The following is a 15,369-nucleotide window of genomic DNA, read 5'->3' on the forward strand; positions in this document are numbered from 1 at the left end:
TAGTCTATCAACGCTATATAAGTATTATTCAGAACTATCGACTGAAAAAAACTCTGCACTTTCTCCTGAGTTATCCTGACATATGCAAATTTGTTTTTAATTGGAATTTTGGATGATGTCATGAATGTGGCCTCTCTCGATTTTATGTACCGTTTGTCATCCCTGGGAAGAAAAACGAATCTCCCATAAGTCATGACATATGTAGATCGTTTTTTCAGTCTCCAGTGACTAAAATTACTGATGATGCTCAATTGTTCAGTTATCAAATATTCAATGATCATCAATTATTGGTGCATGTTGCCACGTGTCTTTTAACTGCAAGTTTCGCTGTGCATAATTTCGTTTGCAATTCGTCGTGATTCTCTCTGTCACTTGTCTTCTAGCCTCAGATTTTATTGTCATTCATTTTATTTGTGATTTGTTTTAATGTCTCAAATTTCATTGTGGTTCATTTTCGGTTTTCTAACTCTTTATTTGACAGCGTCCTTGTTTTTCACATTCATTCACAGAGTTGACACATTAATTCAAAACTGATTACAAAGATGGCAAGTTTTATTTTATAATTTGTTATGAGATGACGCTAGAAAAGGTCCTTGGCCAGAGCTTTTTGGTAGTCCTGTCAAACGCCTTAATCGTCAGGCATGAGAAGAAGCAAGTTTGTTTAAAACAAAAATGCCAGAGTTTTAAAGCCCAGATCGCAAAGCACAAAATAATTTTTTCCCAACTTGCATTTAATGTGGAATGACGTGCATTTAACCAATTATATAAAAGCTGTTTCTGTTGTTGTCGCTTCGCATACATCAACGTTAGGGGATCCACGGTCCGTTTCCGTTTAACGGTTGGGTCGTATAACCAAAAAACGGAATAAATAGTGTTTTCGAAAAAAGGATCAAAAGTACATTCAGTTATCATTTGTTAATCTATGTGCGAGACTCTTTTGTACAACATTTATATGGAATTTTCAAGTTCAGTGGGTTTATATCAAGTTCAAATGAAACTCAGAGAGGAGAGAAAGTAACAAAATGAAAAATAAAATCAAAAAGGGTGAAAAAACGAGGATTTTGTCTGCCAGTGGTGAATCATGAAGATGACAAAATATAAGCAAATATTTCGACAAGGACCTCCGCCAAGTCGTCCTCAGTGCTAAACAAAAAAGAAAAAAAAACACGAAAATCTAACCTTTCGAAGTTTACCCTACAAAGTTCTGTCTTTGTAAGGTAAACTTCGAAAGGTTAGATTTTCGTGTTTTTTTTTTTTTTTTTCTTTTTTTTTTAGCACTGAGAACGACTTTGCGGAGGTCCTTGTCGAAATATTTGCTTATATTTTGTAATCTTCATGATTCACCACTGGCTGACAAAATACTCGTTTTTTCACCCTTTTTGATTTTATTTTTCATTTTGTTACTTTCTCTCCTCTCTGAGTTTCATCTGTCATGTATAGCCAGTGTGGTCTAAGAATGTTTTATTTCAAGTTCAATGGGTTTATTAACAAATGAAAATAATAAATCACACATAATCAAAATACTCAGTCCATTCCTGGACGCCGAGTTACAGCAGCGAAGATTTGTCCGTGCCGGGTTCAGCACTCGACTCAGATCGTTAACATGGATCAGGAAAAGTAATGGTCCTAATATTGAGCCCTGGGGGACACCGTAGTTAACGAGCACATCGTTTCCAGGATCTTCTCCCAAATAAATCCTGCGGTCCCTCAGGTATGATCTGAACCAATCCAGAGCTTCACCTCTTATTCCTATATGTTCCAGCTTCCCGAGGAGAATTGAATGGTACATGCTATCAAATGCTTTCCTGATATCAAGCAGAACCGCTGCAGGTAGTAGACCAGAATCCAGAGCTTTGTTTATCCATAAACTTAACGCCGTTAGTGCATCCTGTGTGGAGTGCCCTGGTCTGAACCCAAACTGGCGATTATTAAGAAACCCTTTCTTCTCCAGAAACTGGAGTAGCTGCTGTTGCATAGGTTTTTCAAAAACTTTTGAAAAAACTGAGAGGATAGAAATAGGTCTGTAATTAGCCAGGTCAACTCGAGAACCCCCTTTGTGCAGTGGAATTATTCTAGCTTTCTTTAGCAGTTCTGGGTAAGTGCCAGTGCAGAGACAAATTTATGAGGTAAGTAAGGGGCTCTATGATTGAAGGGGCAACTGCTTTTAACACTTTGGTATGTACTCGGTCGAACCCAGAAGCCGAATTGCCTCTTAGATTTAGTACGATTTGCAGAATTTCATATTGAGAGACAGGTGCTATTGCCATGGACTTAGTGCATGCCGGACCAAGGTAATCTTTAAAACTCTTCGCGGAATTCCCAACAGAATCTGCTGTTTTTCTGCCCACTTCTGCAAAAAATGTTCCCAATGCATTTGCAACGTTATCTGGTCCTGTTACTGTCTACCCATTGACAGATAATTTAGATGGAAGCTCAGGTGGGGGGTTGCAGGGACGCAGTATAGAGTTAACAACCTTCCATATTTTCCGAGAATTTTTGCCACTTTCAGCAATTTTCCCACTAAAATAATCTCGTTTAGCTTTACGTAAAACTGATCGAACACATTTCTTATATTTTTTATATTTCTCCAGCGTTGCAATACATGAGTCATTTGTGTAATCCATCCACAGTTTATTTTTCCTGTTAATGCACTGGAGCAGTTCATGACTAATCCAAGGGCTTATGGGTTGATTTTTCCATCCCGTCTTCCTTGAACGCTTTTCAGAAAAGCAATCCGTATATATTCTCATGAAAATGCTATGAAATTCCTCAAATCCTGAATTAACATCATCTGTATTCATAACACTTTCCCAGGATGTGCTTTCCAGAATTTGATTAAGAGTTTTCAAGTTCTCGTCATTCAGTTTCCAGGTAGTGAACCCCTGCTTAATCGAAGCATTAGGCTTTGGATATTTATGCTGTATGTTGAAATTTGTAAGCAGAGGGAAGTGATCTGAAGTGTTGGATAGCAAAACTGAGCCTGATGTTGGAGTCAGAGTCGAAAAAATGTTGTCAATCAGTGAGTGGGAAGTGGCAGTTACTCGGGATGGAATCGTCGTCGAGGGGTACATATTCGAAGCAGACATTATACTAAGCAGATCTGTCGCACCGGAAGATAGAGGAAGAGTAAGATTGATGTTGAGGACCCGATTAAAATAGCTTCATTCCCTTGTTTCTCTAGATGATCCAATATTTGGCTTAAGTTTTACAAGAATGAAGAAACATATCCTGCCGGTGGGCGTTATTCTTCTCCAACTGTTAATTTCTTCTGTGAAGGTAAACATATTTCCAGGAAAAGTGCTTCGTAAATTCCTTCTATATTCCGGGTTAATTCTTTGTTAACGCATACCGAGTACTCTTGCCGTGTGTAAATAGCTAAACCTCCTCTCTTCAATGCTGTTCTCTGCAATAAACGGGAAGTATATCCGGGTATTTCCTGAAGGGTATCTGTTTGTCTTGTTAAAAAGGTTTCGCTAAGTTCGACTACATCTGGCTGCAACTGTTGACAAAGAGTCGTTAGATCCGCGAACGATGAGCATAACCCTTGACAGTTCAGTTGAAGAACAGTAAGCTGAGGGTCAGAGCGTCCCGTACTTAAATTACACACTTCTTCATAACGGCTTCTAGGAAATTTACTTTTATCAAATAACGGGGTATCCGATTCATTATTAATTTCTAAATCAAAAATATTCTATAAATCTAAAAAAAGTTCTTCCAGCTCTATTAATCTAGCATTACTATGGGTTGTCGACGAGGAGGCCCCCCCAAGAGAATTAGAACAGGAAATCATCACTTATCAACATACTGAAAAGAGGTAATGGCATAACGTTCGAGAAGAGTAGTAGACCACTCAAGCTTGTAAACCCGAAATTTTCTTATAACTCTGGAAAAGAAAAACAAAGCAAGAACGCACGAAAAGGAAAAACATCTCATTGTATAAACAGAAATCAAGAATATGCAAGCGGCAAATTACACATAAACACTCTCTCATGGCGCAGTTATAATACTTTCTAAATTTAAATTATTCATCAATTTTACTACTTTAATTTTACCAATATTCACTCCTAATTACTTCAGTATTATAGCTGCCCCACAAACCTCACAAAATATTAACAAAAAAAAGAAAAATTCTAAGCGTCCTAATTAGAATCATTCGCATCGTCCGAGCCAGCGCGGAGGAGCTTGAGCGGATCGTAGCATTTGTCTGGAAACTTCATCCACTGAGCCGTTTTTGATTTTTTTGTTTCTAACCAAAGTTTGATTTCTTTTTAGATCAAACGCGTCTCTGCTAATTTCTCACTCGCTACTTTTGAATTTTGTAGCTTATAACCAAGTGATAAAAGTTCTTTGCGTCGTTTCCTGAGGTCAGCTGGCAAGTCAACAGATACGAATAGAATAGGGTTTGTTCACACAAAAAATCAAGGACCGTAGTCTCAAAAACAAAGACTCATCGATAGAAAGATAAATCGCCACTATATAACCTAACCTAATTAACAAGGAACTTCATACCAAATACTCTGAAAACCTTTCTCTTATCGTCAGTCGACGATGTACCCATTGTTAGGACTGTTCTGATCAATAGTCTCTTTATACCTCCCAAAGCTTTCCCTGAGAAATTTTTTTATTTCCTTATTCTCCCAAACTATAAGCCAAAACAAATCTTTCATTAAATCTCTGATTTCACTACATTAATTAATTCATTTGATTTAATTGACCATTATTTTTATCTAGTATTCTGATACGCCGTGATTTTCAGGTCTTCCTTATGATAGTATTGATGTGTGCAACGTTTTGTGTATCGAGTGTCGCAGTTCTACTTATCCCCGGTAAGAATTTTGTTTATAAATTGGATTATCATTATTCATCTGTCTTTAATTTTGACGCCAGTTCAGGTTAGGATCATCGGTAACCAATTTGGTAATACTGGGTCTTCTAATAAAAATAAATCCATATGCTGAGGGAGTTATCACCTGAGATTTTGTTTTTCTGATCCTCGGATAAAAAAAAGTCGCTTTTGTCAGGGTAAGAACATCTCTGTACAGTGAAGATTTTGATACTATAGTAATTTTAAAAGAATTTGCATGTTCACAAAGACTGAGTTTAGTAAAGGCTGATTTAAGATCTTAAATAGTATCAGTTGGGTTATATTAGATACCCTTGCTTATGTTAATAAACTGTAAATAAAGAGTGACCTTTGTCAATTCTAGTAGAAACTCCAAAGAACGGAAGTTTGATGGTAATATACAGCTCAGAAGATTTAATTTTCTCAAACTGATTAGAAGTATACCCCCTCCCCTCCCTCCCTCCCTCCAAGAAAAAAAGCATTTGGTGTTGATGACCAGTAAGAGAATATACGATTTCCTTTTTTTTTCAGGGGATCATGCGTATATGATTTTTTTTTATGAAGGATTATTGTGTAGAACCTATGATTGTAGGTTTCAGGAGAGGGCTGATTCTTTCAGAAATTTCAAATTCAAGTTTCTCCTATTCTATAAAAAAGATATTACGCCCAGTAAAGTACCGATTGCCGCCATTTTGCTGTGAAACAAAAAAATTGCCTAAATTAGGCCAATACTGGATCAAGCGACTGTCTTAAACTAGTTCTTCAATTTAGAACTGTCAAAAATGTGTATCTCAATACAGAACTATTCTTGGTGTGAAGTAAAAGGATTGCATTTATGGGCTTACACAGAGAGTAAGGGAGGCTTCCTCTAAGAACATATTTTTCTAAACATCTCCCTAAAAGCTTTTACATATTATGACCTGAAATCTATTTGTAGCTTTTTAGGGGGATGAGGCCTCATGTTTAGAATGATTCTGAATATGATACGAAAAAAACGGAAATTAAATAAGTTTCGTACGTAAGGAGGCTACCGCTTCTTAAATGCCCTGGATAAATTATCAGCATAAGTATTGCGGTGTCAAAGATATTAATCGTATGTGCAGAAAATTATATATAATTTAAAGGTGTAGCGTTATTTTTTTTTTCTAGTAAAAGCCGCCTCGACGAAATGAGAACTTACTGTGTAGGAGGGGTTAGGATTACTCTTTGCTGTAAAAACATGTTCTCACTTAGCTCTATTATCCTGTTTTTTAAGTTCGGCCTCAAAACCCATCGCTGCACACAGATATCCGCTTTATGTGTCCCTAAAAACTGTTTGTACCACTTTGAAAGGTTTAAAATAAGGGTAATAAGGCGAGCTGTACTGTTATTGGTGATTTGATCCAGTCTCTTCGTGAAAGGATGAAGTGGCAGGATAATGTCCCCACTGGATCTGGTATAATATGCCAGATCCATAATATGCCAGAATATCCGACATAATATGCCAGATCCGGATACTATGATGTATCTGGTGCCATGAATTTGGGTATATAAAAACAGGAAAAAATAGTGCATTATTTATTTTTGAAAATTTGTTCTTTTTTGACGCCTTAAAAAAAAAGAAAAAAGGCTTCGAGTATTGCTCAAGAACTTGTGTAGGCTTCGCTTTATCTCATCTTCTACTGTCATGTTCTTTTCAAAGTTTCGTGATTTTTTTTTGATTTTTTATTTTATTTTTTCTAAACTAAAGTCAGAAATAAGATGAAGGAAAAAGTCTTTGATGTACAATAACTTCAAGCCCTTAATTTCTAAAGTTCTTAATTCCTCTTCCTCAAGCCCTTAATTCCTCCACCCCAAGAGGTTGAAACCTCCTTTAAATCTTTCCTACGACCTCTTGCCATCCCTATTGGGAACGACCTGCTTTTCGTTTGTACCCAAAAATAATGATCTTTGGGAAGCTGTATACGAGTTTGATTTATCATGATAGATTGTGTCAACATTTGGTTTTTTATATGTCTTTTTAATGATTACTGAACAATTTCTTCTTAATACAGTATATTGTTTTTTCCTACTAACCCCCAAGACTTCCTTTCATTTTGATTTAATAAGTAGCCTAAGGGGTGTTTTCGTGATATTTTTTTTTTCCATAGAACATAACATGTACATTTTTTCAAAATGTAAAATTAGCTCTGCTGTAAATAGTGACATATTTTTCGAATTGATATTTTTTATGTGTTCTGTAGTAGCGTTGAAAATTCGTAACACAATTCGAGGTTTTGATATTCCGGGCTAGATTTTAAATTCAAATATAGTCTGCAAAATTAAAATGTGAATTTAGTTTCCTAGATTTCATTCTCCGGAAATTCAGCACAGAATATTACAATCTATTCTGCGCTGAATTAATATTCTGATTCTAGTATTCTAATAAAAGAGGTACATAAAAGATAAAAAAGAATAATCAGAAGATAAAAGAGGAACATAACATTCAATTGCAAAACATCCTAAAGTTCAACAAGTTTTCGATTCTTTTTGATTTCGGTTGATTTGGTTGATGTAAAGTTTACACGGACAATCCACACAATTTTTAAAAAGTGGGGCAATTTGAATCTGTTTCCGTATTAAACCAAATAGGTTTAGTTTTTTTTGTTTTTTTTATGCATGTACCACCAATAAAATAATTGGCTTATAAGATTATGTTTCAAAAACCGTAATAATGAAACTAGAGCACTTGTTTAACTATGGTATTAAAGGACAGTAACCCTTCTAATCGTCTGTGATGTAGCAAATTCGTAAAAATCGGGGCTAAATTCGTAAAAATGTAACAAATTCGCAAAATTAGAAAATTAGAATTTTCTAATTTTGGTCCTAGTTTCTCTAATCAAAGAAAAAAATATGACTTATCTGCGCATTGGAAGCGATGAGATATTGCTGTCTGCGTGCTTCTTGCAAAGCCTCTTCCCTATGAAAAAAGATAGAATTTAACCTGAGCTATTGATTTGGTCAGTTACACATTAATTTTCTTAGTATAAAAGCCTTCCTATCCGAGTGGTTAAAACGCTAGACTCGGAATCCTCTGTCTGTGAGGACAAGGATTTGAGCTCTGATGTCGCTGTTTTTTTGGTTTGGTACGGGGGTCAGTGGCATGACTGTGTAAGCTCTGCCAGAGTTAACACAGCTCTGAATGGGTACCTGGAGAAATATGAAGGCAAACAGGAAGGGTTTGCGAAAGCACAGGATGGCTGACCTCCAACTCTCCATTGCACTTCCTGGCTGAATGGCCATGAAGCGCAGATCAGCACCGCCAGTAGGGACTCTAAAGTCCAGTGACGTATTAGTTAACAATTAACATATAAAATTTTTAGTTTGGAGGTACACAATTTCTCATTTTGTTATTTTAAGATGTCATAATATCTCTCTTGGGCAGTGCTTCTTCCTTTCTTTCTTAGTATATTCGTCGATAATTGGGGTTCGAAATTTTGTCTGAGTAAGGGCTGCTGTAATAATTTGTCATTTTTCAGTTGGTATTGGAAGAGCTATAATGTTTCCATGGAAAGGTCAAGTGCATGACTTGTATACTGCTTTCACTGGGCTCTATATCTGCTGGTTGTCAATTCGGTTTGGAACTCTTGTATATCAGTGGATACCTGAGGGACGACAAGCAATGCTTAAACGCTTTGAACTATGGGTGAAAATTGTGAGTATTTTTAATGAAAAAACAATAGTACGTGGCCCCGTCGGGGTCCAAGACATGGTTCAATTAATGATTTTTGGCACATTTTAGAGAATTAGTAAATTGTGCTGACTGTGATACTGAGTAAAAGACTCTTACCATTTCAATACGTATATTATTTTATGTGAAAATCTATTGTCATTCCACTACAATATGAAGGGGCTGCAGCCCTCTCAATCACCTGCTGTCTGCGATAAATTTTGATCAATGCTTTACTGTTGCATTTTCGGGAACAACAGATAGAACCAGTTCCTGATTACAGCTCTTTCTTATTTACCGAATCCCTTTCCAAATATTCGAACTGGCATTTTTTTTAGCAGGGGCTTAATTTGCTATGGGGCAGGGGGAGAGGGGGGGCAACTGCTCCTCCCAGACCTCGGTTTGCCCTATAAAGTACCTTTATAGTACTTTTAAAATACTAAATAGTACCTTTATGGTACCAAACATTAGTTTTACTGCCATTTTCACTTGATTTGCGAAAATTGGCTCCAACTTTGGAGCCAATTATATATATATATATATATATATATATATATATATATATATAACTTTGGAGCCAATTATATATATATATATATATATATATATATATATATAACTTTGGAGCCAATTATATATATATATATATATATATATATATATATATATATATATATATATATATATATATATATATATATATATATATATATATATATATATATATATATATATATAACTTTGGAGCCAATATATATATATATATATATATATATATATATATATATATATATATATATATATATATATATATATATATATATATATATGTGTGTGAATTTTTTGATCACACTGCCCTTGTGTTCCTTGTGTTTGATGACTTGTTCTTAAAGCATGGGGGGAGGGGTACAATTTCGTATAAAGCATTGTAAATACAACCTTTTTTTTGTATTTTCATTGTATAATTGCTTTTTTTTTTACATTTTATTGAAAAAATGTAAAAAGATTGCCACCTAGATATTTGAAAACGTATAATCCCCCCTTCCTCTCTACATTTTCTTGAATTAGCACTACTGGCTGACGAGTGTCGGCTTGTAAAACTCCCTAAAAATATGTATATGTTTACTAATTTAAATATATATTGAAGGTGTACAAACTCTAATAAATATGCCTGTTTTGAATAAAAGGTAGGTTTATTTTAAAATATAATTTTGTGGTTTAGGAGTCCATTAACCTTACTCTGTAAAATACAATTGACTTCTAAATTGAATTGCTTTGTTTATGTTATTTAGAAATTATTAAGATTTTTGAAAACTATTATATTCTTTATTAGAAAATTACTAGAAATCATCTAAGTGTTACAATAAATATTTAGAAAAAAATTTGAAATGACATGCGAAACAAATAATACTTTAATAATACTGACATATGGCTTTATTAAAATGGAGTCATGCAGCTTCATTCCAATGTTTCCATTTGCGTACGTATGTACTTGTATTTCCAGCTGGGCCAGCTGTCTCTGTCTGACTTGGCATCTGAGCAGAGCTTTTGAATGAGGGTCTCCTTGATGACCGTTCTTTTGTCAGCTTTTAGGCAAACTTCACCATTGTAAAGTTGCCAACTTAACTGCTTGCCAACTCTCTGCCGACTTTGGCAAAATCTAATGAATAAACTCCATTTACTTCAGAGGAATTTCTTACACACCTTTTACTTCTGAAGTAATATTCTGCTATATTCTCTTTTTTTTATTCACAGAAGTAGCCAGGGAATAGAGCAAAATTGTTTTTGCTGAATTTTGGACGTGTAGGAAAATTTTTGTTGCATAAACCACTGGTCCAAAGAGTGTGGGAAACTTGTAAGAGTGGAAACTGGTGCTAGTGGCCCTCAACGCTATCTAGCGTTTGCCGACACTTGGCATTTTTTTTTTTTCAGTAAAATAATAAGAATAATTAATTTAATTTGTGTAGTTGTTAAAATCAATGTATTAATAAGTGTCTAATTTCAGTTCCTGACAGAAAAACAATTAAAAAGCTTGACAAAATGCCAAGTGTCGCCAAGTGCTTGATGGCGTTGATTGTTTTTTTAGTCCACACTAGCGCCAGTTTTCACTCTTCTAAGTTGCCCATAACCTTGGCAGTGGTAGTCAACCCCTTGGCAGTGGCAGTGGCCCCTAACCTTGGCAGTGGCAGTGGTAGTCAGTGATAGTCAACAAACCCGAAACACATTACTTGGCTTTTCCACTCTCCCATACAATTTATATTGTCACATAGCCCATTTTGAGTTACTGTTGAGCTATGACGCTTTTTCTTCTAACAAATGTACTGAATTCGAGAAACTCACAAATTTTTATAACAAAGTGGCCCGTTTAAAATCAAACACATTCTTGCTAAAAATATATCTTGTGCTAAAGGCATCGTGTATGGTTCTCCGCCCTGCCTTAACAATGGTTGACGTCTGTAAAATCGATAGACGCAATTTTATGAATCTTTCTTCGAGAAGATTGACTGTCATTGCTCATGCATTTTTTTCGAGGGGGGGGGGTAGGACATAAGTAGTAAGGGTTCAATCCACTTAATTGCTTGGGAGGATTACTCGTCCCATAGAAACCATGAAACCAAATTTGTGTTACATTTTCATTAGTAAGTAGCAATAATCTTTTAATCATGTTTCATCAGTGTGGTAACCAGAGATATATTTGGGTTCTTGAGTAAGTGTATATAAAACAAGAAGGGCACTTAAACCTTCTCCCTAATCCTCTTGAAAGACTAAAAATTTTAATGACGTTATTTTGAAATGCCGTTTTTTTTTTAATTTTGAGGTTATTTTAAAAATTTTGAAAAAAAATTGACGTTATTTTAAAAGTTTTGAAATGCCAGACTGGGCACTTAAACCTTCTCCCTAATCTTCTTGAAAGACTAAAAATTTTAATGACGTTTTTTTGAAATGCGATTTTCTTTTAAATTTTTACGTTATTATAAAAATTTTGAAAAAAAATGACGCTATTTTAAAAATTTTGAAATGCCAGACTGGGCACTGAAACCTTCTCCCTAATCTTCTTGAAAGACTAAAAATTTTAATGATGTTATTTTAAAAATGTTGACGTTATTTTAAAAATTTTGAAAAAAAATTGACGTTATTTTAAAAATTTTGAAATGCAAGACTGGGCACTTAAACCTTCTCCCTAATCCTCTTGAAAGACTAAAAAATTTAATGACATTATTTTGCCTTATTTTTGTAAAAATGGAGCACTTTTCTTGGAAAAAGATAATAAAAAGATAAAATGTAGCTAAATTAACTAGAAAATTAATGTATTAATGATTAATTAATTTTTAATTAATTAATTAAAAATTAATTAATAAATTAATGTATTAGAAACATTTTTAAGAAATAATTTTATGTTGTTAGTAAAACCAAAAAGTACGTTAATTGCAGAGGCTTTGTGGTTTGATTAGAATGCTGATTTCTCATCCCTGCACAGCGTATAAGCAAAAAAAGAAAAAAAAATTAAGTGTTACTTAGGTTATTGCTAACTAGATTTTTTTAGAGTGTTAGATTTTTAGTAAGATTTATTAAGATTTTAGTAAGTAGAATTTTTTAGATAATTAGAGTGTCGCTTAAGTGTTACTGCCAGATGATGAGTAAATTAAAATTAAACGATTTAATATTAATTAAATGCTAATTTAATTAAATTAGTTTCTTTAATTTAATTTTATTAAATAAGCTTATTTAATTTAATTAAAGAAACGAATATCCATCTTCGTTTTAGCCTTTCTTCATTGTTTAGTTCGTGAAGTCAACTGTTTTGAAAACGTAGTTATTCTTAAGCTTTAATAAATGTTGATCTTTTTCAGGGTACAAAATCATTAGTTGCCTTCTTTCTCCTAGTTGGAGTCGTTCCATTTCTACTCGGTTTGACTCTGGATCTTGTGTTGATTGTCCCACATCGTATTCCTCTTCATCAAACCCCCATCTATTTTCTGACTCAAGATTGGTGTCTGGGTGTGCTTTATACAAAAATTATTTGTGCTGTCACCATGATGTCGCCAGATTGGTGGTTGCGACATGCCTTAGAACAGGTAAATAGTGAAAATATGAAGAATTAGTAAAACTTAAGAATTAACATATTTCAAGATCATTGATCCCAAGCCAATGTCTGAACTTTGAACAAAAGGGGAAAACAGCCTCTTTTTTGGTATTGCCTGAATAGACCCTATGTTGCCATTATCTCATTTATGTCCCCAAACTTGAGGTAATCCCAAAGTGTCCCCAACTATAATAAGATAAGAGCCTAAATAGCCACGAAGACCGCACTGCCTTTCCATCATAAATAATAAGTAGAAACAACGGGGAATTTTTTATACAGGACAGTGGAACGGAACTTTAAATGAATATTTCGACCCTATATCCAAGGCCCGTCCTCAGCAAAACAACTGAAATAAAAATAAAAAAAACTCACATTAAAATACATACATTAAAACTAAAAAAAGTTTTTTAAAATTCTCAAAACAGCCCTAGCACCATTACTTCAAGGAAGTTCAACCAGGACTCCCTGGCTATACTTCCTTGAAGTAATGATGCTAGGACTGTTTTGAAAAATGTCTAAATATAACTAAAAATAGCCAGGTTTTAACTACTCGTATTTAACTTGCAATCCGAAAACCAAGATACCTTATATCAAATATATGCTTATCCTCCGTACCATTAAAATTAATTAACCTGGATTAGTTAATTATCAATAACCCTGCTATGACTAAAATCATGTAATTAGTTATGCTCGTGTTCCCTGCTAAGCAACGAGGAGTAGTAAAGTCATGCAGGCTATAACACTTTATTTGCTTTTTAAACTCAGCCTTTCCAGGGTTAACCTTTCAAGAGTTATGCTGTGTTAACCCTAAAGGCGGATTCTGACATTTGAAACTTCTAAAGTAGTGGCCAAAAATGTTAATAACCATTCACTTTGAGATTTTACTAATGCTGAGATTTAGCGAGGGCTAATTTGAGCCAGCCAGATTTTCATAAAATTTTCTGATTGGTTGAAAAATTAACTCAGATGAGCACTAATTCAATTTTGTATAAGTAGTCTTAATGTGTTTATGCTACTGATGCTATTTGCAGTCGAAGTAATGCATGTTTATTTTTTTTGGGTAAGAATGGTGAGGCTGTCCATAAAAATAGAGAAGCTCTTACGGAATTTTTTCGCCAGGAAAGCTTTATTTGGTACCTCATTATAATCGCTCGGTGGTTTAAAAAGGTTCAGGGGCGAGCAAATTGAAATATTTCTATTAAATTTAATGTAAGCTATTAAAAGCGATTAAAACTCTTCTCTATGGTTCAAAAAAAATTATTGGCCGAGGCGGACACATTTCTTACTTGCTATTTTCCTGGTTAGTTGCCAATTTTAAGCTGCGCGAGTTTTCTAAAAGAAAGAAAATGATTACAAAATGTAGAGGTCATCGACATTTTTGTAATAAAAATATTAAGAAATAGGTTTGTGTTCCCACTAGTATATATATGAACATTTTTTTCTGAGGAGGGAGGGTGCCCCTGAATATCAGCCAAATGGCAGGATAATAAGGAAGAAACTGCAAAATATGTGAGATTTTAAGGTGATCGTTACCCCAGTACCCCCTCCACTCCAGTCCCCTCTCCTTACGTGTCTGGTCCAGGGTGTTTAATATATATAATTAAAATAAAAAAATAGTAGTTAGTATCCAAGTCTCCCCCCATTGATTCGCTGTTGCAAATGATGTTTAAAAGAAATGATGTAAAATTTGTTACCCAAGAAAACCCTAAAAGGTTAAACTGATAATAGAGTTATGATATTTCAAATCAGAAATGATATTCAAGATATATAGACATATCAAATCTATTTCCACCTCCTCTTTGTCTCTCCGTTTTTGCTCCCTCCTTCTTTCTTGGTCTTTCCCCCTTACTTACGCCTCTTCTCCTTTTAAGGATTGCAGTACATTAACTGTTGACCAGACTCTTTTTTTCAGATGTACCAGAACGGCCTAAGAAACCTGGATATAAATTTCGTCGTTTTCAAGCTTGCTGGACCAGCCATTTTTTCGTTAGGTCTCACTCTTGCATGTCCTTATGTCATTGGCCACTCTATATTACCTTATTTTAGTAAGTGAATCTACGGTTGTCCAAAATCTAGTGACGTAGTACACGTCACACTTAACTGTTTTTGTTTGGACTTCTATTAGTATAATAATTATAATATACAAAACTGACACTTGTTGAGTAAAGTGAAAGAATACACGAAAACATGAAAACTTAAAAACTTTACAAGAGCAGAATAAGAAAAAACATTTAAGGCACAGCACGAGGAAATGAATCTATTTACGAAAAAAGGCAGATAAGATTGTGGAACGAACCAAGGCTCAATGAAGCATCATTTAATAATTTACAACTTAATATTTAAAATGTTTGACTAATATCTGTTGCTGAACATAGCGAAATTAAATTACTAATACGAAAAGATTGGGAAAGACAAAGCAGAAATTTAAGATATTCATAATAATCGGTCTGGAATCGTTCTATCGTGACGTATCCAGCCACTCTATATTACCTTATTCTATCAGCCACTATCTATAAGCTACTCTAGATTACCTTATTTTAGTAAGTGAATCTACGGTTGTCCAAAATCTAGTGATATAGTACAGGTCACTCTAAAATGTTATTAAGTAACCAACTCACACGAGGTAACCAATCTCCTCTCTGAGAAGAAAAGTTTAGAGGAAAATATTTTGTTCCTCAATGAAGGTCGGAAGCTGCTTAGTTATCCCTATAATTCGTATCTGACATTTTTAAAGTTCTGAGGTTATTGTCAGGA

At 34.4% G+C, this 15,369-nt stretch overlaps 1 protein-coding gene across 1 annotated transcript in view; it reads left to right on the forward strand.

Annotated features, from left to right (window-relative positions):
• The window catches only part of LOC148946676 (E3 ubiquitin-protein ligase MARCHF6), a 117,646-nt gene that overhangs the window by 89,774 nt on the left and 12,503 nt on the right, over positions 1 to 15,369 (forward strand). Inside the window, exons 14-17 of the mRNA XM_089096326.1 lie at positions 4,757 to 4,826; positions 8,341 to 8,516; positions 12,383 to 12,607; positions 14,528 to 14,660. Coding sequence (XP_088952452.1) covers positions 4,757 to 4,826; positions 8,341 to 8,516; positions 12,383 to 12,607; positions 14,528 to 14,660 — 604 coding nt within the window. The remainder of the gene's footprint in view (positions 1 to 4,756; positions 4,827 to 8,340; positions 8,517 to 12,382; positions 12,608 to 14,527; positions 14,661 to 15,369) is intronic.

Source organism: Artemia sp. Qi Xiang Cuo, chromosome 11 (genome assembly GCF_049724085.1).
Source record: "Artemia sp. Qi Xiang Cuo chromosome 11, ASM4972408v1, whole genome shotgun sequence".
In the NCBI taxonomy this organism is placed as follows: domain Eukaryota; kingdom Metazoa; phylum Arthropoda; class Branchiopoda; order Anostraca; family Artemiidae; genus Artemia; species Artemia sp. Qi Xiang Cuo.